The following is a 22,831-nucleotide window of genomic DNA, read 5'->3' as shown; positions in this document are numbered from 1 at the left end:
TGTTGAATGAGTTACAGGTCCTCATCCAGGATCTGATGAATGGAATTAAAGAGTCTGCAAAGTGTTTTTCAAACATCTAGAAGGACTCCTTTCAACAGCTCTCAGAGTGGGGACCCTACGGATCAGAGCGGGACACTGGCATGGCTGTGACCACAGAGTAAGGCAGGACTCACATTCAAGCCCCAGATCTTTTCTTTCCACTGCACTGTGAGCAGACGCTGTGCACTCCTAGGACCTGTTCCTCTGGAGGGGAGTGGCCTGTTACACAGAACCCTCGTGGGTGGGGGAGGGAGGAGGTTTCGGTTGATGCCCAGGGAGGAATCAAGAGGTACTTACAACACTGGTTGCTGGGGACAGGGAGAGGCTTGTCTTGTTCATCTTGGAATGAATACTGAGAGGGAGGGAAGGAGGGAGGGTTCCTCTCAGGAGGGGCCAGAGTGCAGGGGACCAAGATGGTCCTCTGCTCTGTTCCATCCTGACTACCCCCTGCCTCCCAAATCCGCTCTGTCTGCAGGAGAAGGGATACAGATGTCCACAGAGAAAGACACACACACACACACCACAGTGAGAAACACGGACGAAGGAAAGAAACAAATAGAAGTAGGAGAAAGAGAGGGCAGCGGGGTAAACTGAGGCAGGGAGCAGCATAAAGAAGAAGGTCAGAAATGAGGTTACACAAAAATTGCTCTGTTATCATGTGAGTGTTGCCTTTTGACACTCCAACTCCCACTAAAGAGAGCTCTGGTCTTGCCTTTCTTTCTTCCTGGCCTTTATCTTCTGGGCCCCACTGGGTCTTTGCCCTGTGATGATCCAGAGCCAAGGAGAAGAAGGGAAATGTCGTGGAAGAACAGGTACAGAGGCCAGGGCTGGTGGGGGAGAAGTTTAAAAAGTCTGAAAGTGGGGGACGTCTGGGTCTCTCAGGGGTTGAGCTTCTGCCTTTGGCTCAGGGCATGATCCCGGGTCCGGGTATTGAATCCTGCATCAGACTCCCTGCAGGGAGCCTGCTTCTTCCTCTGCCTATGTGTCTGCTTGTCTGTGTGTGTCTCTCATGAATAAATAAAATCTTTAAAAAATCTGAAAGTGAAATTCAAGGAGTTGAGGGGTGTGGGGCCCCTGTGTCTCCATGAGGGTACCTGGGAAGGGCAGGACTTGAGCCGATTGAAATAGTTTGTCCGTGGTGGACTGTATGTTCTCTGATGCCATCATTGCTTTGAGATGGGACCCTGATTTAGTCCAATTAGAGACACAGACAGAGGGCAACAAGTGGAGAGCGAAGCAGATACAGAGAGTAGAGGACATGGGGAGACAGAGAGATAAGCACAAGAAGAAAAGCGTTCCCCCCTCCAGTGCTCACCTCATCCTGGTCCCTCATGGCATTCAGCTGCTCTAGCTTCTTGGCCCAGTAGCGCGCCTCCTCCTCAGGAATGTCTGGAAGCAGAGCCCTGGCTGTGAGTCCGGAACCCCTCCCTGCCCCTCAGCCTTCATCCAGTGCATCCTGTGGGCCTCTGGGCTGGTCTCAAGGGGGTGGAGGAAGAGGAAGGGAGGGCAGCATGGTGTCCCACTCCCCCCCTTGCCCCCCCTCCCCCACCGTCCCACCAGAGCTGCCTTGGGAATGCATGGAGGATGAGAGATGAGAGAGGATGAGAGAGGAGCCAGATCCTAGCATTACAAGGGCGGGGAAGCCATGGGTTCTTGGAAAGATGCTGTGGAGAGAACTGAGCTGCTTCCACAGGCCTCACTATGTCTCTGCTGCTGTTTATTTCTACATGTCTCTTTGTCCCTGTTTGCCTCTTGTCCTACCCCCAGCTGACCCCACAGCCTAAGACCTCACCAAAGATCAGCCTAGGGCAGCTCAGACCTAAGCCCCAAGGGTTAAGAAGCATTGGTGACGGAGAGGGGTGGCAGGGGCGTACTCTGCACATGGCAGGCTCATGACCCGCTGACTCACTGCAGCTGGGAAACTCTCTCCTCTGGGGACAAGAAACTTTGTCCTCAGAATGCAGGTCAATCTGAACCCATTCAGGCCTGGCCATGCTCCTGGGTCTAGTGAGGGTCCTGTGCGCCCCACACTCACCTAAAGGCAGCTCGAAGCGGGTGTCAAGGAGGATGCGGTGGAAGGTGGGGTCCTTGGTGCCGCAGATCTCACTGTCTGCCATGATGACTTGAGAGTCCAATGTTAGCCATTCTCCAGGGCCTTCCTGGGGGTTGGGGTGGGGTGACAGGGTCCAAAGTGATGCGGGGGGAGCAGGGATCTGCTGTATGCTGACAGGGCCCCTACTCTCACAGAAGATGCCTTTCCCCTCATCTCACCCACACCCCAAGAGGCAGGGTCATGCTCACACTTTACAGACAAAGAAACTGAGACTCAGAGAGAAGGTTCCAGTCCAGGACAACATGGTGAATCCAAGGAACTCAGAGGCAAGGACCCAGAGAGAAGGCCCTGTGGGGCCATAAAGGGGTAGTCCCAAGCTTACACAGCCATTCCTCATCTCTCATGGACATATGAGACCCTGGCTTCAAATAAAATCCTTGATCTCCATCCAGGGGAGAACCCCCCACTCCAAGTGAACAAACCAGTCCTGCAGTCACAGGAGACAGAGCATGATATAGATACCTCCAGCCTGGAGAGGTCAGGACAGAGCCAGAGAGAGGAAGGGGGTTGGGGTATTCAGAGGGAAATGAGGGAAGATTTCTTGGAGGAGAAAGCATGGGAGCTGGGCTCAGGGGATGATGGGAAGGGATACTTGAAGCCCAGGGAACAGCACATGTGAAGGTTCAGAGGTCATCTTTTTGGGGCCTACAAAGGGTGAATGTTGGGTGGGGAGTGGAGATGAGGCTGGCAATGCAGGCGAGTGCCATCAAGAGGGCCTCCCAAAGGAGATGAACAGGGACAGCAAGGAAAGGTCCTAGAGTGGTAAGATCCTGCTGAGCTCAGCATGAAGGGTCTGAGTGGAAGGGGTGAAACAAAAGGCCAGGAGGCCAGAGAGGAGGCCAAGGTCATTGTCTACTACCTTCAGTCTGTTGTAGCCTTCCCCCTGCACAAAGTGTTAATTACCCACAATACCCCTTCTCCTCCCTTCCATAGAAATACATTTTTAGCTGGACCCAGGGCTGTGTAGCTTAAGACTACATTTCCCAGACTCCCTTGCCGCTAAGTGTCCACATGACTAAGTTCTAGCCAATAGGATGTGAGTGAAGTGCTGTGAGCAGCTTCCAGGTTAGGTCCTTAACCAAGAGGGTGCCTGCCCCCCCGCCCCGCCCCCGCCACCTTTTCTTCCCTTGACAGCAATGCAGATGTCATGGGGATCCTCCAGCAGCCATCCTGAGCTGCCCAGGGAGAAAGGCAGAGCAACAAGATGGAAGGAGTTCAGGCCCTGGTTACTTCAGAGCCACCATCACAAATGTTGTTGGAGGATAGAGATACACATTCGTGTTGTGTAGGCCACTGGCCTCTGGGCTCCTCCAAGTCACTCCTCCCCAACCCTTGGTCCACCACTCACTTCATTGGACTGGCGGATGGTCCGCAGGGGAATCCACACGGTGCCCACCATTGTGTCCCAGATGAGACCCTTGTTCCACACCTCCACCGTCAGCCCCAAATCCAGGCGGTTAATCTCACTGTGGAGAGACGGGGAGGAGCATGAAGAGGTAGGAGTGAAGGGGTGAAGTCTCAGAAAAGTCAGTTCACCTGCCTTAGGACACATGGCCAACTGGAATTCAAACCCAGGCCTGGGTGAGTCCTATCAGGAAGGTAACACAGTGGTTCTTGTTTTATAGAGGGAAACTGAGGCCAAAGGGTTAAGTTACATGCTCAGGGTATCACAGCAGAATAGGACTACAAGCTGGGAGGAAGGAGTGGGGGAAGATATCACACATCTCCTGCACCCCCAACTCCCCTTGGCCCTTCCTTGAGCCCTCAGACCCTGAGCATACTGGCTAAGTGAGGAAGAGGCTCAAACACCCCCTGTGGCTCCCTGTCACCCCAGGATAAGGGCATTCAGGATGCCTCCAACCTTCCCAGGCTCACCTCTATCCAATCACATGGGACATTCCTGAGAACATGAATGATACCACCTCTAAGCACTTTCCACACCCTGGAAATATGCAGATTTGGGAGAAATCCTTGGTGAACATCCAGTTCACTGAATTCACCAATTTACCAAAGATTTACCTTAAGGAATGTTCTCCTTGCATATATCTATGACCTGATCATTCAGTAACTGGCTTTCAGGGAGTTGGGGACCACATTGCCTCTCTCCCTTCACATCTTCCCTAAAATTGTAGGGCCAACTCCTCCCCTCTTTCCCCAATTTGCTCTAAGATTCCAACTGAGTTGTCTCATGGCCTCTACCACTACTAGTGCCCAGGTAAACTCTGCTCAGGGATGGATTTGTGGGATGCCTGGTCCAAATCTCAGCTCTGCCAAGTATAGGCTGTGTGACACTGAGCAGTTGGCTTTGCCTCTCTGGCCCTCTGTTTCCTCTTCTGTAAAATGAGGATTAGAATAGCATCCTCCATCCCAGGGCTGTGGGAAAGTTTGATTTAATTAAAGCCTTAGAAGAAGACATGGCACAGGTTGCTGGTCATCATCAGAGAAGATGGGATGTAATACAAGGCCGTGAGTGGCTCCAGGTTGGGGGGAGGGTCCAGGTCATGAATTCATTTAGTTATCAGGCAAATATTTATTGAACCACCTACTGTGTGCCAGGCCTTGTCCTTGGCATGTGGAGCGGGACTCACAGTGGAGACAGAGACCAACTGGACCCTAGGCTCCTAGAGCTCACAGTCCAGGGCTACAGGCCAGAAATGTGTCAAGAAATTACACAGATGACTAAAATAATAATTGGTGACTAGGGCTGAAATTACTCTCTAATTGCACTTTGGGTATGGTGGTCAGGGAGGGCTTCCCTGAGGAGGGGACACAGCTGAGACCTGAAGGATGAAAAGGAGCCTGCTGGGAGGGGGTGAGGTGAGAAGAGCAAGTGCAAAGGCCCTGGGACAGACACAAGCTGGACATGTAGGAGGAATGGTCCAGAGGTGGAGGTGGCTGGAGCAAGTGAGCCAGGAGAGATGGAGGGAGGTACTGGCAGGTCACAGGGGCCAGGCCTAGAAAGAGGGTATCTTGGAGAGGAGTGTGGGTTTTGTTCTGAGGTTCACAAGCCATGAGCCATGAGCCAGTTTAGAGAGTGACAGGATGTGATTTGCAGTTTTAAAAATATCCCCCTGACTGCCTGGAGGAGAACAGATTGCTAGGAGGCAGGAGGCAGGCAGCAGCAGGAGGCCAGGGGCGGAGGCTGGCGGGCAGCAGGGACCTGGCTGGTGGCCAGGGAGATAAAGGGAAGCAACTGGCTTTAGGAAGTGCTTTGGAGGCAAAGCTGATGGCTGGACATGGGACTGAGGGAGGAGGAAGTGGAGTCCCAGACGACATGCAGGTGTCCAGCTCTGCTCTGTGGGACCATCGAGGTGCCAGGCCATGCTAGCCTGGTCACTGCAGACTTACAACATGAAATCCTGCTCCCAGCTGGGCTGGCTGCCCCGCACTGCGATGGTCGTGCTCTTGACATTTTGCACCTTCAGGGTCACGTACGTGTTGAATTTCTCTGTGGTGGTGAGAACAGGAGTCAGTACAGTGGCTCAGGGACCCCCCATGCCCCTTCCTAAGCTCTAGATGACCCTGCTATGATCCCTCAGGATCTCTGAGTGCTTGAGACCACAGTCCAGTAACCAGATCCAATATACTGAGCTGTTTCTATGCCTATACCCCAGGCCAGCTCCCCAAGTCCCTCCCGTCCAGTCCCTCAGAGCACAAGGGAAGGGCCTCGGTTCAGGAAGATGTGGACTCTTGGGATGCCTAATCTTGCTGCTTAGAAACGACTATGTAGGGATCCCTGGGTGGCACAGCGGTTTGGCGCCTGCCTTTGGCCCAAGGGCGCGATCCTCGAGACCCGGATCGAATCCCACATCGGGCTCCCGGTGCATGGAGCCTGCTTCTCCCTCTGCCTATGTCTCTGCCTCTCTCTCTCTCTCTCTCTCTCTCTCTGTGACTATCATAAATAAATAAAAATTTAAAAAAAAATTTAAGAAATGACTATGTACAATGACCTTGGTTTTTAGCTGGGAAGACAGGCCCCAGGTAGTGGAAGAAAATTGACTGTGAGAAACTACCCTCACTTCTCTGAGCCTCACTTTTCCCACCTGTAGCCTGATCTAAGAGCCCCCACCCTGTCCCTTAGGATCCTGGGAAGAGCCATTGACTCAGGGTGAGCACCACTCCGCTGGATTCTCCAGGAGATGGCTGGGGAGACTTTGGGATCATAGGCCAAGTCTGACACTCTGTGATGCTCAGAAGACATGTAGCCCAAGTCCCCTGTCACTGGCTCAGACCTCCTCCCCTATCTCTCCAAGACCCAGACAGACAGACAACACAGGACAGAGCAGGAATAGAGGCACTTACCTTGGGCACCATCAAACTTGGCTTTTTTTACTGTGGAGAGAGATAGAGATAGGGAAGGGAGATGGGGAGAGAGTAGGGAGAAGAGAGAGACAGAGACACACCAAAATAGAAATATAACAAGAGAGACAGGAGGAGAGAGACATAGAAACAAAGAGACAAAGAGGAAAAGCAAAGATAGAGAGTAAAGGGACAGATCAAGAGACCAAACAGAAAACAAAAACAAAAGCAAGATAGAGAGATGAGATCAGAGACAGAGACAAAGAGACAAGAAGAGGAGGAGAAACAGGAAGGAGAAGAGACAGGCAGGGATGAGAGGGAGAAAAAGAAGCCATCAGATAGATGAGCACAGGCAGACCTAGGGGTTGAAGGAAATTTGGACCCTAAGAGTAATTTCTCCCCCTCCTTCCTCCCCATCAAACCCCTCCAAAGCTCCCCCACCTCCAGCTGTGCCTTTACCCACAATTGAACAAGATTCAAAAGAAGGAGCTGGGTAGGGGACAGGAGAGGCCTCCCACAGGAAGTCCTCCAAGATTGCAGCAGAGAGAGAGAACAGCTGGGGAGGGAAAGAGGTGGGGAGAGAGAGGAGAAAGACAATCTCCAGTGACCCCCTCCCCCTGTCAGGCCAGTGAGACTTCTCCCCCAATTATCCAGCTCAGTTTGTCCTACCAAATGTTCCAGGAGTTTGAGGTCTAATATTCATAGGGGACTGGGCTAGGTGGAACAGAGCAGCCCAGAGAGGTGGCTCCATAGCACACACAGAGACATCCCACCCCTGGCTGGAAGGTTGTTAGAGCCTGCCCAGCCCAACTTGCTTATGAAAGGCAAAATCCAAATATATGTCAGGGTTCCACGTGGTCCAGTCTTGTTCACATAATCCCACAGTCCCAAGTGATTTAAAGCAATTCCACTCTTTACTGGCTTTTCTCACAGGATATTAAACTTTCAAAATTTCTTGCACCCTGCAGCTGCCCCCAGCATCTTTTTCCACCCCTCACTCTGTATCTGCTCCCAAACCGAGCTCTTTCTCCTGCTTTCCACAATTCATCTCCCTTCCTCCTTTTCAATGAACATTTTTGTTTGGGGAGGCGATACACGCCCATTTCACAAAAGCCAAGGCAAACGAGATCGGCATACGATGAGAATAAGGCTCTTTCTACCCCAACCCTCACGATCCCACCCTGTGCAATCAGCACTACCAGCTCCTCGTAGTGCTAGAGATAGACAGTTTCTGATTCAGCAAGCGCATATGCATGTGTGCGTAATTTCCTACACAAATGACAGTATTCTACACGCTTTGTGGAAACGTTCTGTTTTTTGGTGTGTCTTGAAGAGTACGTGCAAGTAAGTTGAAGGATAAATTCCTGGAAGCAGAATTGTGTTTCTATTCTTTTCTTTTGAGAGTCAAGTTCAGCACTTTTCTGGGCAAATGCCATGGCTTCCCATCTTGAGTTCATTTGTCTGTCCTCATTGCTTGAATTTCTGTCTTGCAAAAGCACCCGAGTGAAACCGGTGAAGAGAGAATTCCCATCAAGGGTGGGGGACGTAGAGTAGTTCTAAATACTTTTCAGTAAATACTGTTTGTTCCTGTTGCGGACAGATGGTGTGTGTGTCTGGTGGGGTGGGGGGGATTGGCCTCCAGAAGCACCAAGTGAGCTCCCCAGAGTTGCAGAGGAAAGAGAACGATCACCTTTCTATGTCAATGCCAACACCCCTCCCAAGAAGACCTAAACTTGAAATGCAAATGGGTTGTACATCATACTCTCACATCCAGATTTGGGTTTGGGAGGTTAGCGTGCAGAGGGAGCCCTTGGCTGGACATTGGGAGAGATGAGCGCCAGTTCAGCATGGAATCAGGTGAAGCCAGGTTCTGCTTATAGTGCTGTGTGAACCTAGGCAAGTGAATCCCCCTCTCTGGGCCTCCATCTCTCTCTCACTCCATCTCTCTCTGTTTTTCTAGATCTAGCTTTCCCTCTACCTCTCTATCTCCCACTGTATTTTATCTCTGTGTCTCTGTCTCCCTTTCTCTCGCATCTGAAAATCAGTCACCATGTGCTGTCTTGCTCACCTTCTCATTCAAGGTACATAGCTGCAAGTGCAAAGGCCCCTCTCTTGAAGGCATGCTCAGCTCCTATCCCACTGGCCTCCCCTCACACCCTCAGCCCCACTCAGCCCATAGGGAGCTCAAGCACCCAGCCTCTCACCCCTGGGGCTGCGTGAAGCTCAGGGATCTTTAGGACTGTACCCAGCAGGAACTACAGACCTCCCTTCTCGGGGAGCTCCCACTTGTAACACCTGGTGACTGTGAAAGTGGAAGTGATGGTGGTGCAGAGGCAGGGGTTGGGCAGGGAGGAAGACACAAACACATGGAGGGATCAACATGCGGAAAGAAATAAAAAGAGGGAGGAGGATGAGGGGGTAGACAAGTCATGAGAACCAGAGATAGAGAAACAGAAAGAAAGAAAGAGACACGGAGATGTCCACTAGGGAGGGCCAGCAAAAAGGAGAGGCAGAGTTGGGAGACAAGGGTTGGAGGGAGAGATGAGGGGCTGGTTGGTGTCTAGCCTAGCCTGGCCTGGGCCCTGGCCTGCAGCTCCTACTCTGTGTCCCTTTTTACAGACCAGGGATAGAGCTCAGAGGGGAGGTCAGTCATTCAAGGTCTGTCCTCCAACTCCTCCGGGTGGGGGATGGAGTGTCTCTCTGTCTCCCTCCTCCTGGTTCTGTTTCTCTTCCTCCCCTTCTCCCCCATCTGTCTCAGTCTCTGTCTTGTTCTCACTCCCTCAGATTACCCACTTTCCTCCTCCTTAAGCCTCAGTGGGCCAGAGGTAATGAGCTCCACGGGGGCCCACCAGCAGTGGAGTGATTGCCGGGGGCTCTAGCTCTGACAGCTGAGGCCAGGCTCTAGCTCCCAGGCTGCTTCAGTGAGTCCAGGATGAGGACATCAGTGTATGTTCATCACTGGGAGCTCAGAGGGAGGAGGGGGAGACTCAGGGTGAGAGAGGGGACCTCAGAGAGAAATGGGGAATTGAGGAAGGGGCTCGGCAGCATGGGGAGGAGGATGCAGAGGGGGTGTGGGGTATGGAGCAAGGGGTGGAGGGCAGAGGACTAGGGAAGGAAGCTCCGGAGCTGGAGGAAGGTCTTGGTGGAGGAAGGCAGAGGAGCGGGTGTCATCGGGGAGGGGCTCAGAGGAGGAGGGGGTTTAAAGGAAGGAGGGGGCTCAGGGAAGGGCTGGTGGGGCTCCGAGAAGGAACCAAGTCCCTCTCCTTCTGTCTTCCTTGTCAGCAAACGAGTCACTGTCGCCTTCACCACCATAGTCGTCACATCTCTGCCCTACCACTTTCCCCCTGCTCTCTCTCGTGGCGCTGCTGGCACGGAGCTGCAGTATCGGGGTCACCGGGGCGGAAGCACCACCCCTCCCCCCCGCGAGCTCCTGGTCACACGCACAGGGCTATTTATAAAGTGGGCACAGAGGGCGTGGGCGACGCGACAGCTGGGAGTGGCGGGTGGGGGAGGTGCCCACTGCCTGCACGGCCCTGGGGGGCCCATTAGCATCCGCGCGGACTGATTAGGACTGATTAACGTGGTTACACAGGCAGTTGCTGGCCAGGGCAGAATTGGTGAAAGGTGGGAGCAGGGGATCAGGCTCGGGGACTCCCACAGGCTCTGCTAGGCTCTGGGCCTCAGTTTCTGCATCTGGGAAATGGAGCAAAGCAGAGCCTTCATCCCTACCTCCTCCCCTCTTATTCTCTCCTCTTCTTGCTCCCCTTTCTATTTTTTATCATTATTAGAACCGGCATTATTATACTCTCATGACCACTATATTTACAATTACCATTACCATTACCAGGATCATTACTATTTGTATTATTTGGTTGTGCCCCGGGTCTGGATGACACTAGATTCTAATTGAGGTGAATTCCGGTCTTTGGGCACCTCCTCGATGACCTGCCAGGTCTGGGATGGGGGCGGGTGAAGAGTAGATTCCAACCGAGGGAAGCATCTGAAAGCCCCCCTTCGTGATGTGCTTATGGGGTGTCGGAAGACACAAGACTGGGGAGGAGGGAAGGGAAACATCAAGAATTTAGAAATTGGGCAGCCCGGGTGGCTCAGCGGTTTAGCACCGCCTTCAGCCCAGGGCGTGATCCTGGAGACCAGGGATCAAGTCCCAGAGTCCCATGTCGGGCTGCCTGCATGGAGCCTGCTTCTCCCTCTGTCTGTGTCTCTGCCTTTCTCTCTCTGCTTCTCATGAATAAATAAATAAAATCTTAAAAAAATAATAAATCTTTAAAAAATAAATAGAATCTTTAAGAATTTAGAAATTGATTTTAAGATGTTGAGCCGTTTTATATGTGATGTCGATGGCCTACATGAGCTTCGTGATAAAGACACTGGCCCCACTGGCTTTCATGTGAGAGCAAGGACGCTTACCCTCCATTGACAGAAATAAGCCAGAGCCCGACAGAAGACTTCAGTGTAAAACACAAATGCACCAAGACCCTTGACAGGGATTTCTTTCTGTGTTGTTTACCAGATGCCGCCACTTAGAACTAAGCCTGACCTATAGTAGGTGCTCATTAAATAGCGTTCAGTGAAATAATGACGTGATTTCCTCCTCCAACGGCCCTGTCCTGAGATCTGACCCCTCTGCACGGTCGGGGCGGGCGCTGTCCACGGTGCGGCACACGCTGTCCCTGCTCTGTCCACGGTGCTGAACCCCCGGCCCCGCCCGCTTACCTCCAATGAACTTGGCACGCCTTTTTATCTCCTGTATACTACTGAGCTCTCCTCAGGCCTGAGAACGCAGTGAGCTCTCAGGAAATGTCCTACACCCACGGACCTCCTTCCAGAAAGCTTTTAGTCCCCATTAATAAAAATACCATCATTGATTTTTCCTGTCATTGGCTCACACTTACGGAACCTTTCCACAGGCCAGGCATTGGGCCAAGGGCTCTGTGTGCCTCATCTCACTGGAGAGTTCTAGCAAACCTAAGCAATGGGTGTTATTAGTGTGTCCAATCTACAGATGGGCACACTGAGCAAGAAGAGGGTACAGGACTTGCCAGGAAGTGGTGGTTTTAGGGATTCAAACCCAGGCCTTCTGGATCAGGGATATACTGGTTGGCACCTCACAGAGAAAGCCCATTATATGTGGGAGGAAAGCGAGGTACAGGTTAGGGAAGGGGCTAAGATTGCAGCCCTGAAGATGAATCAGAGCCAACCCTGGAGACTATCCTATGAGTATAGTGAGAGCAAAGACCCAGATACCCACTCCCCTGGCTACATGGTATCAGAAACAGGGCAGCCAGGGGCAGAGGGATTTGTGAAGCCTTCCTGGGAGAGGAGAGAGGAAAAGCCACAGTGAATGGGGAGAAATGACACGTCTCTTTATTGAGTGGGTGAAGGAAGGTGATTCCAGGACAGATTCTTAACCCATGAAACAGACTTACTTGGCTTCCCTCTTCCAAGAAGAAGCTCAACCTTCACCCCCAACTCCCAGTAAGCCGTGGAGTCAGACAGCTACCTCTCTGGCTCTGTGGCACTAAGCAAGTTGTTGAACCTCCCTGAGCCTCAGTTTTCCTCATCTATAAAATGGGTGCCTGTGAGGATTAAATAAGGCAATGGAGATTAAAGTCGTCAACACCATACTTGTAGACTGTTGGATAAATGGGGCTTGTTGTTGATATTATTAGTTTTGAGGCAAACTCACCCTCACATGCATCTGCTAATTATATGCAATATTCATTCATCAAATATTTATGGAGCCTTTAAAAACGTTGAGTGGCCCGGCAAAATGCTGTAAGGCATATAGGAAGCTCTAGACCAGCATTCCCACCACTATGATTTCGTGTGTGCTATTCCCTCCACCTAGAGCACCATGTCCCTTCTGCTTAGCTCCCCCTCATCTTCTGAAACACAGGCAAGTGTTGGGTGAGGGTGGGGGTGGGTAAAAGGAGGTTTCCCAAAGGAACAGAACCCTGGACACCACCTTCCCTGGTTCCCTCAGATTGTCCCTGTCCCTCCCACTCTGACCCTTCCAGCATGAGGCCAGGAATAGCCCTGGGTCTCCAGAAACAGTGCCTAGTATGGAGTAGGTGCTCAACTAATTCTTGCTGAGTAAATATATGAATGAATTCGTGGAGGAACCAGGTGACACTTGGTATTTGCAGCCTCAGGACTCTGCCAAGCCCTAGCAAGTGGATGGTGGGCGGAGGAGGCAATGGGACTCCAAGTAGACAAAGAAATGAGAGGGGACAGAGGCAAGACCTGTAAAAGGTGGTCTCCTATGTGTTGCTGTCAGGTATATATGCAAGAGTTTGCGTTTGTGTGTATTTGCTAGCGTTACCAGGGCAGGCAGGTGTATGTGTACGTGTATGTGTGTGTGTATAAGGTCATAAGCTTACCTATACCCTCTGAATGCAGGTGATGATCTGTACATGTGTTGGGGGTGCAGTATGTGGGACAGTATGTGGGACATGCTAGTATGCATGAGTTTAGGTATGTGAGGGCTTGCAGGTGATATGTTAATTAGAAACATATGTCATGGTGTGTGTATATGTGTTCGTGTTATACACTTGTATGGAAAGTGTATTTATTTACTTGTGTGTATACATCATCATTCACCTGCTCAAAGGGGCTGCTTTGAATGTCCAGGCAAGTGTCATCATGCACATATACACGTGGCCTTGGCATGTGCTTGTGTGTACACATGTGTATTTTTTGGGATTGGGGGCCCTAACGGGTTTCCATAAGTACATGCTTGTATGTCAGGGCATGAGTAGATCAAACATGTTTGGATACATCCATGTCCTCAAACATGCAGGTGGACACACATGCATATATTTCTTCTGTGTGGAAGAATGGCTGTGTTCTGTATACATGTGTGTGTTCACATATGAATGTGCACATGTGTCCAAGAGCTTGCATTCACAGGCATGTGGTCTTCCTGGAGCCATAGTGGATCCTGGGCATTTCTGTCCACATGGAATGAGTGTGTGTATGAACGTTTCAGTGCATGTGTATACAGATATGGGCAAACGTAAATGGGCCTCTGGTTGGGGATGTAGGTATTTCCCCATCCCCAAGAATAAGCTCAGATCCATGGAAAGCCCTCTCAGCCCAGCTCCACTGCTCCCCTACCCCCTCTCCCTTCCCATTCACCCCTTCAGCCCCCTGGCCTCTCCACTCTGGGCACCATCCCTCCCTGTATTTCACCCTCTCTCCATTTCTCTGATCTCCCCTTCTGCTTCTCCCAGCGTTATTCCATCCCTCATATATCTCAGGGCTTTACTTCCCACCCCACCCATGGCCTTGCCCCTCCCAGCAACACCCCTCCACTCTGCTGGTGATTCCCTTCCTGTAAGTTCCACAGAATCATCCAACACAATTCTTCCCCCAGGCCTCCATTTCTGGAAGCCTCACTCTTCTTATTTCCCCCCTCCCTTCGCACCACCCCCGCAGTCCAGCCTCCAGTTTGCGTCAGAGTGAAGGGTGAGATTCACCCTCCCTCACACACACACAACTAGGCAAACCTTCCAGAGGAACCCAACTTGGAGGGTGTGAGGCAGGATGGGGTGGGGTGGGAGGAGCAGAGGAGAGAATCAGCCAGGAACACTCACGTGGGCCCCCTCCTCCCGGGCCAGCCCCTCGCCCCGCCCCGCCCTCACTGCTAGACGACTTAGAGGAGGGGAAGAGAGGCCAATACACGGTTTGGACGTTCACCTCGGCCTTCTCTTAGGCCTAGCCCGTGGCGGTTCCAGGGGGTCCTCTCCACCTCCCCATTCCCTTAACTCCATAGGTCAGGGGGTAGTTTGCTTTCAATCTATAGGCCCTTCTGTCGCCATCAGCCACGGTCAGGAATGAGCTCAGGGAAAGCAGGTCCCTGTCCCTTTAAGAACACCCGCGTCCACGCCTGCCCAGCCCCGCGCGACAGCACTCTGGAAGTCGCCGCGGCAGGGAGCCGGCGGGCGGGGCCGGGTTTGTGAATGGAGCGACAGAGGGGGAGGGGAGGAAGGAGGAGGGGCGGCGGGGGCGGTTCCCAGCTCTGGGCCTGTTCCCTGGGGTCCAGGCGGAAACCGGGGTTCAGCTCTCCCTCTCTCTCTCTTTCTCTCTGTCTCAACACAGTCCCCGCTGCCTAAGATCTCCCGAAGCCTGACATCTCAGGCCTGACCATCACACTTCTTTCCCGACCTCAGCCTTCTTGGGGCGAGTAGGTGTGAATGAGGGGGGATGGACCCCAGTCCTCGAAACCCAAGGTTGAGACCTCTATAAGCTTTGAGCCCCTGTTTGCCACCACCGTCGCCGCCTAAGGTCTCCCAGAGCCTGAGTTCTCAGCAGGAATGCCCGGAACGCCTGACCGGTGGGCTGACTTCACTCCCACTCCAGCCTCAGAAGTGAGGGGCAGGGATCATGCCCCCCTCCTGTGTCGTTCTCCTCCCCCCCAACCCCAACGCAGAGTGTGGGCCTGGGCGTGGGCCTCGGTGCAGATGGCGTTCAGGCCCCAAAATAGCTCCACCCCACCTCTCCCTCCCTCCCTTCGGCGCAAAGTGGGTGAGGTGAGCATGCCGGGAGGGGCGCAGACGGGCACTGCACCCTGGAGGGGTCGGCTCCCGACGAAGAAGGCCCCCCCGTTACGCGTTCCCAGAGTGCTGGAGGGGGCGGGGAGTGGGGAGGCCCTCAGGCGATTTCCCCAGCCCCCACTCGGGAGTCCGAAGAGTTAATGGGAAAAGCGCCCCCAGACCCCAATCACAACCCTCTCAGGACGGAGGGGTCTTCCCCAGCCCCTCCGCAGGACTCCTCACACCCAAGGCTGGAAGATTCCTAGAGCTCCCCGAGGTCCTGATGGTCAAGTCTCCTTACCCAAATCTTACGTGCCCAGGGCTTGGAGACCCCTCCCTCTGCACTCCTCTTCGAATTCGAATTCGGAGCCCAGTCCACGTCGCTGAGAACCCACAGCCCAGCTCACTGCACAGGACTCCTTCCAAGTACCCTACAGGACCCATTCGAACTACCCAACCCAGCTCTTCCACACCTGGTCTACACAGACTCCCCAGTCTAGACTAGGGATCCGGATAGAGGCTCAGGTGCCTGCTGGCGTCCACATGGGCCTCCGCGTTCAGCCACGTCCGTAGGACCCCCAGCGACCCCCACCAGGACCCCCTGAAAATGCAGCTACATCTGCACGGATCACCCCCTCCGGCGCCCTGACGCGTCTACAAGGGTTAGCGCCCCTCTCAAAAGTCCAGCCGCGTGGACTCGGGTCATCCTCTCTGGAGCCCAGCCGCATCCACACGGACCCCGAGCCCAGTTCGGGTTCCCAGCCCCACGGCCTCGCCTCCTACCTCCTACGCAAAGTAGAGACATGTCTCCGGGGTCGCCGGCGGGCCGGCTCCGTCAGGCAGAGCTTAGCAGCCCCTGGGCTGGGGCATGGCCGGGGCTGCAGCCCGCGCTCAGCTCACGCCGGGGCCCGGCCTCCGCCGCCGGCCATCTTGGTTCAGCACCGGGGGTGCGGACAGCTCCTGACGTGGTGCCGCTGTGGGGCCGGCGGGCGGAGCCGGGGACGCCTGATGGGGCGGGGGCGCTGCAGGCTTGGGGGAGCTTTAAAGGGCCGGCGCCGGGTGGGGGCTCCCCGCCCCCAGGGCTCCGGGACCGAAAGGACAGAGAACGGCCCCACTCAGCCTCAGCCTCCCTACTGGCTCTGCGTGTTGCCATCTCTCCTGGAGTCTCTCTGTGGGTTCTCTGGCTCTCTCTGGAGTCTTTTGCTGTCTCTTGGCTTTCCCTCTTTTCCTCTGCCTCTAACTCTGTGTCTGTCTTGTTGCCTGTTTCTCTCTCTCTTTCTCTCCCTGCGTCCCTCTGTTACTCTTTTTGTCTCCTCGTCTCTTTTGGTCATGTGTCTCCCTCTGAGCCTCTCTCTATCCAGTCTCTGTCTCTGCCACTCCCTGTCTAGGCCTCCTTCTGAGTATTTTTCACTCTTTAAGCCACTCAGCCTGTGGATCTTTGCACACACTCATACTGGATTCCATCCTTCACTCCCTTGTGTAACTAACAAACTCCTATTCATCCATCAATACCCAGTTTGAACACCCCCTCTTCCTGGAAGCCTTCCCTGACTCCCCCACACTGACCCTGTCTTCTGGACTCCCCCAGCCCCCCAACTCTTCCCCTGGCTCAGCCCTGACCCCCACACATCTCCGCTCTCTAGCCCTGTCCCCACTTATCTACCTGGGCAGTTCCATGTGTGCCAGTGTCCTACAAACCTGTTCACTGTGTCATCTTCATTATGTAGAATGGCACTAGAAGCTGAACCCCACAGAGTCCTTTGCCCCCAGCACACGTGAAGGAGCTTCATGAATACAGAATGAATACGACTTGTCAGTTGCAAATGAGGCCTATACTTAAAACCCAACTCTGTCTCTAATCCCTAACATGATCTTGGGCAAGTGGTCATGTGACCACTCTATGCCTCATTTTCCCTATCCACAGAATGGGGACAATAAAAGGACTTGCCTCACAGAATTACAGATGTTATGTAAGCTAATACCTGAAAGAACTTGGAATAGTAATGTATATTGTCACTTATTGTTAACTCTCACTGCTTTTTCAATTTCTATTACGTATCAATTATCTCTAGGTAAGGAATAAGGGGTAGCAATGACACACTTGAATAAAGAACATTATCACCACAAAGACCCCATGGCCTCTCCTCTATCTCATTGTCCCTCCTCTCAGTAAGAACTATCCCAAATTTTGTTTTTTGTTCTAAATAGAACAATAGTTCTGTACAGTTTTACCACATATTTATCAACAAACAACACGTGGTTTAGTTTTGTGTGTTTTTGGACTTTATGTAACTAGAATAAAATTATTACATATCTTACTAACCTTTTCTGTTTGTTCAACATGATTTTGCTGATATTCATCCACATTTCTGCATGGGGCTGTAATACATGAATTTTTCACTGCTTTACAGTATCCTCTGGATTTACTATACTTTTGATTATTTATCTATCTTCTATTTGGGGAACCTTAAGATTGCTTCCACTTTGAGTTTATTTAGAAAAAAACTTTTATAATCATTCTCAGAAATGTAGGCTGGTGCACATGGATTAGACAGTTAGATCATAGGACACCCACACGCTCAGCTTCACGAGATAACATCAAATTGTTTTTTGACATGCCTCCAACTATTTTTATCACACCCGTACCATATAAGCATTCAGTTGCTCCACACCCTTATCAACACTTGGAATACTCTCAGTTTTTGGATCATGCCAAAATGGAGGGGGAGAACTGGTGCTTCATTTTGGTTTTGATTTGCATTCTTATTGCTTTTGAGAGGGACCTTTTCACGTAATTATTGATTTCTACTTAGGGTGAAATGCTTGTTCAAGTTTTTTATCCATTTTTAAAAAGATTTTTTTTTTATTTATTTATTTTAGAGAAAGAGAGAGTACATGTGAGCAGAGTGGGGAAGGGGTAGATGGAAAGGGAGAGAGAGAGAGAGAATCTCGAGCAGATTCTATGCTGAGCATGGAGCCTGACACAGGGCTCAATCTCACAATCCTGAGATCACGACCTGAGCCAAGTCAAGAGTCGGAGTCTTAACCAACTAAGTCACCCAGACGCCCCTTTTTATCCATTTTTTAAAATGTGACTATTGGGGCACCTGGGTGACTCAGTAGGTTGGACGTCTGACTCTTGATTTCAGCTCAGGCCATGATCTCAAGGTTGTGAGATAGAGCCCGGCATCACTGGGCTCCCAGCTCAGCAGGGTAGTCTGCTTAATATTCTCTCTCCCTCTCCCTCTGCCCCTCCCTGCTTTGTATGCTCTCTCACTCTCTCTCAAATAAATAAATAAATAAATCTTTAAAAAATAAATGAAATGTGATTATAATTTCCTACTGGGGCAGCCCCAGTGGCTCAGCGGTTTAGCGCCACCTTCAGCCCAGGGTGTGATCCTGGAGACCCGGGATCAAGTCCCAGGTCCGGCTCCCTGCATGGAGCCTGCTTCTCCCTCTGCCTGTGTCTCTGCCTCTGTGTCTCTCTCTCTGTGTCTCTCATAAATAAATATTTTTAAAAAAAATAATAATAATTACCTACTGATGTGTAGTTCATTAACCTTATTAGATATGAATCCTTAAAAAAATGATATGAATCCTTTGTTGGTTTAATGTGTACTTTAAAAAAATTCCAATTTTGTGTCCTGTTTTCATTCTATTTCTGGTATCATTTTCTAAACAAAAGCTCTTAATTTTTTAAAATAAACTTTATATTTTTTAAAAATTTTTATTTATTTACGATAGTCACAGAGAGAGAGAGAGAGAGGCAGAGACATAGGCAGAGGGAGAAGCAGGCTCCATGCACCGGGAGCCCGACGTGGGACTCGATCCCGGGTCTCCAGGATCGCGCCCTGGGCCAAAGGCAGGCGCTAAACCTCTGCGCCACCCAGGGATCCCAAAAATAAATTTTATATTTTGGAAAAATTTTAGATATACAGAAAAGTTGTAGAGGTATTGAGTTGTAAAAATGTATAGGGTGTTTTTGGGGCAGCCCGGGTGGCTCAGTGGTTTACCGCCACCTTCTGCCCAGGGTGTGATCCTGGGTACCCGGGATCGGGTCCCACGTCGGGCTTCCTGTATGGAGCCTGTTTCTCACTAGGCCTGTGTCTTTGCCTCTCTCTCTCTCTCTCTCTCTCTCTCTCTGTGTCTCTCATGAATAAATAAATAAAATATTTAATTAAAAAATATATAGAGTGTTTTTGTATACTCTTCACCTAGCTTGCCCTAACGTTGCCATCTAACATGTGGTTACAGGAGATACATGTCAAAAGGAAAAATTTAGGGGTGTCTGGGTGGCTCAGTGGTTAAGCATCTGCCATCGGTTCAGGTCATGATCCCAGGGTCCTGGGATGGAGTCCCACACTGTGGGGGCTGCAGGGAGCCTGCTTTTTTCTCTGCCTCTCCTTCAGCTTGTGCTCTCTCTCTCAAATAAATAAATAAATAAATAAATAAATAAAATCTTTAAAAATAAAGTAAAACATTTACATTTGCACTTATTATTAACTAAATTGTAAACTTTGTGTTTCACAGCATTCCACTAATGTTCTCTTCCTAGTCCAACATCCAATCCAGGGTCCTACATTATATTTAATTATCCTATCTCCTTGGTCTCCGCCTATCTGTGAGTTCTTAGTCTTTCCTTATCATTTATGACCTCAATGTATTTAAAGAGTACTCGTCAGGAATTTTGCAGACAGTCCCTTGATTTGGGCTTATCTAATGTTTTCTCATTATTAGACTGGGGTTATGGACTTTAGGGGGAAGATCACAGAGATCAGGTTCCTTCATTGTCACCAAAGGTCCCTGATGCCTACATGACATCACAGGGGATGTTAACTTTGATCATCTGCCAAGCTGGGCAAACGCCATCTCCCATGCTGTCTGCCAAGTTTATCCACTGTCAAGTTATTCTTTTTATCTTTTCCTATTTTGCTCTTTATAACCAAATCACTAAGCCCAGCCCACCCTCATGGTGAGGAATTATGCTTCATTTCCTGGAGCAGGAGTATCTAGGAAGCACTTAATTTTAAATTTTTTTATTGCTGTAAAATACACATAACAAAATTTACCATTTTAACCATTTTGAAGTGTACAATTTTTTACAGTTATAATGTTGTGCAACCACTACTTCTACTTAGTAATAAGACATTTCCATCACCCCAAAAGGAAACCATATCCCCATTGGCAGTCTCTACCCATCTCCTGTTCCCAGGCCCTGGCAACCACCAATCTGCTTTCTGTGTCTATGGATTTAATTTAAAATTCTTCAATTTAGGAGCACCTGGGTGGCACAGTCGGTTAAGCATCTGCCTTTAGCTCAGCTCATGATCTCAGGGTCCTGGCATTGAGCCCCATATTGGGCTCCCTGCTCTGTAGGGAGTCTGCTTCTCCCTCTGCCCCTCCCCCTGCTCATGCTCTTTCTCTGTCAAATAAATAATCATAAATAAATAAATAAATAAATAAATAAATAAAATTCTTCAACTTAATCTTTTCCTTTGCAGTTAAGAAAATAAAAGACAATTTTATTTCCTCCATACCAGTTCTTGGAACTTTCGTTTCTTTTTCCTGCCTTAGGATGCAGGCCAGTGCCTTCAGTACAATCTCAGATACCATGGTAACTGACATCCTTGCCTTGTCTGCCCAGCTTAAAGAGAACATTTCAATATTCACTGCTAAATGTGATATCTGCTGGGGGGTTTTAATAGAAAATCGAGTTAAAGAGGTCCACTTCTATTTCCATTTTGCTAAGATTTTTTGCTTTTATCAAACATGGGTGGCAAATTTTAGCAATTACATTTCCTGAATCAATTGGGTTGCCCGTATAACTTTTCCTCTTTAATCTGTTAATGTGAATTATATTCTCTCAATGTTTGATATGCATTAATCTCTCCTGTTCTCTCTTTTGCTCATAAGTTATCCCCCTCTATCTGCCAAAGCCTCTGATAAATTGATCATTCGGATCCAATTAATTTTTAAACCCCACTGGCCCATTTTGCTCCACCAACAGCTCTGTTACTTCCAAAGCTATTTATTTGAGCTATCTCAGCCCTCTATTTAATTATGCCATGCTGCCTCCATCTTTCTCTTGCACTCTCTTCTCTGCAGCCCCTTCCTTCCCTGACTCCTCTTACTATGCATCTACACTCAGATCTTCTGCAAATTCATACTACTCTCTGTCTTTCCATCTCTCTTCTCTTGGCTTCTGATGTTTCACTCTCTTTACCATCTTATGGAATCCACAGAGAAAAGTCATTGAAAGACACATATAATGGCAGATAGTACACAGACTGGTGAGAAATACAAGTCCATGCACACACACAAGGAAGAAAAGGAAGAAACTCATACGTGCACATGTGCACACAAACACACACACACACACACACACCTCCCAGCCAGTGAGCTCCTGGCAATCCCCAACAGCCCAAACTTGTCCATTTCCTATCCCAAGAGCTTTAGCATAGCCCCACCCACAGCACCTATTGAGCTCAACTTTTTATTTTTTATTTTTATTTTTTTAAAGATTTATTTATTTATTCATTTATTTTTGATAGACATAGAGAGAGAGAGAGGCAGAGACACAGGAGGAGGGAGAAGCAGGCTCCATGCCGGTAGCCCAACGCGGGACTCGATCCTAGGACTCCAGGATCGCACCCTGGGCCAAAGGTAGGCGCCAAACGGCTGAGCCACCCAGGGATCCCCGAGCTCAACTTTTTAATGGGGAATGAGCAGAGCTGCTTCTAGAGCCCCAAACCCAGGGCAACCATGCTTGGTCATCGAATAAATTCCCAATCTTTACTGGGTATGTCTGATGTTTCTGGCACTGTACAAAGCTCCACAGGGGGGAAAGATATGAATCAGATGTCAATCAATTTGTTCAGCAAGCATTTGCTGGCACCATCTGGATGCTGAGAATTACTCTTATCAGCAGGTTCCACTGGGTGACATGGGTTCTAGTACAAAAGTTGGAAACGAACAAGTAAACATACACAGAAGAAATCAAGGAAAATTATGAAGAATATGAGGAGGGTCCCCTGATAGAAAGGAATGGTGGAGGATGGGATAATTGCCTTGGGGAGGAGATAGCACATGAGCTGAGGCCCAGAGGAGAAGGACCAGGCCTGGGGAGAGTTGGGGGAGGGTCATTCAAGACAGCAGAGCAGGTGCAAAGGCTCTAAGGTAGGACTATGCCTGGTGTACTAGAAGAATATCAAAGAAGCTGGTGTGGCTGGAACAGAGTGAGAGAAAAGGAAGATGAGTGAGAGGCTTGGGATATGGGTAAAGGTCTAAGATGCAGAGACAGAGAGAGAAATAAAGAGAGAGAGACTGTGAATGAGAAGGAGAGATTGGGCCTTTACTTTTTGGGGAAGAACATAAGTCCAGCAGGACCTGAGGCTCTATAGGCATCTTATTGTCACTGAGGCCTCATTCTTACCCATGTCTCCCCCACCCCCAGACTCCTTACTAATGCCCCACCTGCACTGGTGGGGGAGGGGGGGCGGCGACCACCCTGTACCAAGAATGGTTAAGCACACAGTAGGTATTTCATAAATGTGAATGAGCTAGTATGTCAGAGGGAGGGAGGGAGAAAGGAAGGAGGAGGTGATGGGCAGGGATACAGAGGTACAGATCATGTGGGGTCTCCTGGCCACAGGGAAGAGTGTGGGTTTTATTCAAAGGGCAATGGGAGCCATGAGAGAGCTTTGAGCAGAGAAGGAACACAATCTGATTTATGATTTTTTTAAAGATTCTACTTTATTTATTCATAGAGATGCAGAGAGAGAGAGAGGCAGAGACACAGGCAGAGGGAGAAGCAGGCTCCACACAG

General features: G+C 50.3%; 1 protein-coding gene across 1 annotated transcript in view; it reads right to left on the bottom strand.

The window, feature by feature from the left end:
* Window positions 1–15,979, bottom strand: part of UNC13A (unc-13 homolog A) — a 64,597-nt gene extending 48,618 nt beyond the window's left edge. The window contains exons 1-7 of the mRNA XM_072786799.1: window positions 15,790–15,979; window positions 6,455–6,484; window positions 5,501–5,600; window positions 3,501–3,618; window positions 2,075–2,198; window positions 1,355–1,428; window positions 337–391 (exon numbers count right to left, since the gene is read on the bottom strand). Coding sequence (XP_072642900.1) covers window positions 337–391; window positions 1,355–1,428; window positions 2,075–2,198; window positions 3,501–3,618; window positions 5,501–5,600; window positions 6,455–6,484; window positions 15,790–15,811 — 523 coding nt within the window. The 5' untranslated portion in view covers window positions 15,812–15,979. The remainder of the gene's footprint in view (window positions 1–336; window positions 392–1,354; window positions 1,429–2,074; window positions 2,199–3,500; window positions 3,619–5,500; window positions 5,601–6,454; window positions 6,485–15,789) is intronic.
* Window positions 15,980–22,831: the final 6,852 nt, after the last annotated feature.

Source organism: Canis lupus, chromosome 19 (genome assembly GCF_048164855.1).
Source record: "Canis lupus baileyi chromosome 19, mCanLup2.hap1, whole genome shotgun sequence".
In the NCBI taxonomy this organism is placed as follows: Eukaryota; Metazoa; Chordata; class Mammalia; order Carnivora; family Canidae; genus Canis; species Canis lupus.
Note: the sequence above shows the minus strand (reverse complement) of the source record. Positions and strands in the feature narration are given on the sequence as shown.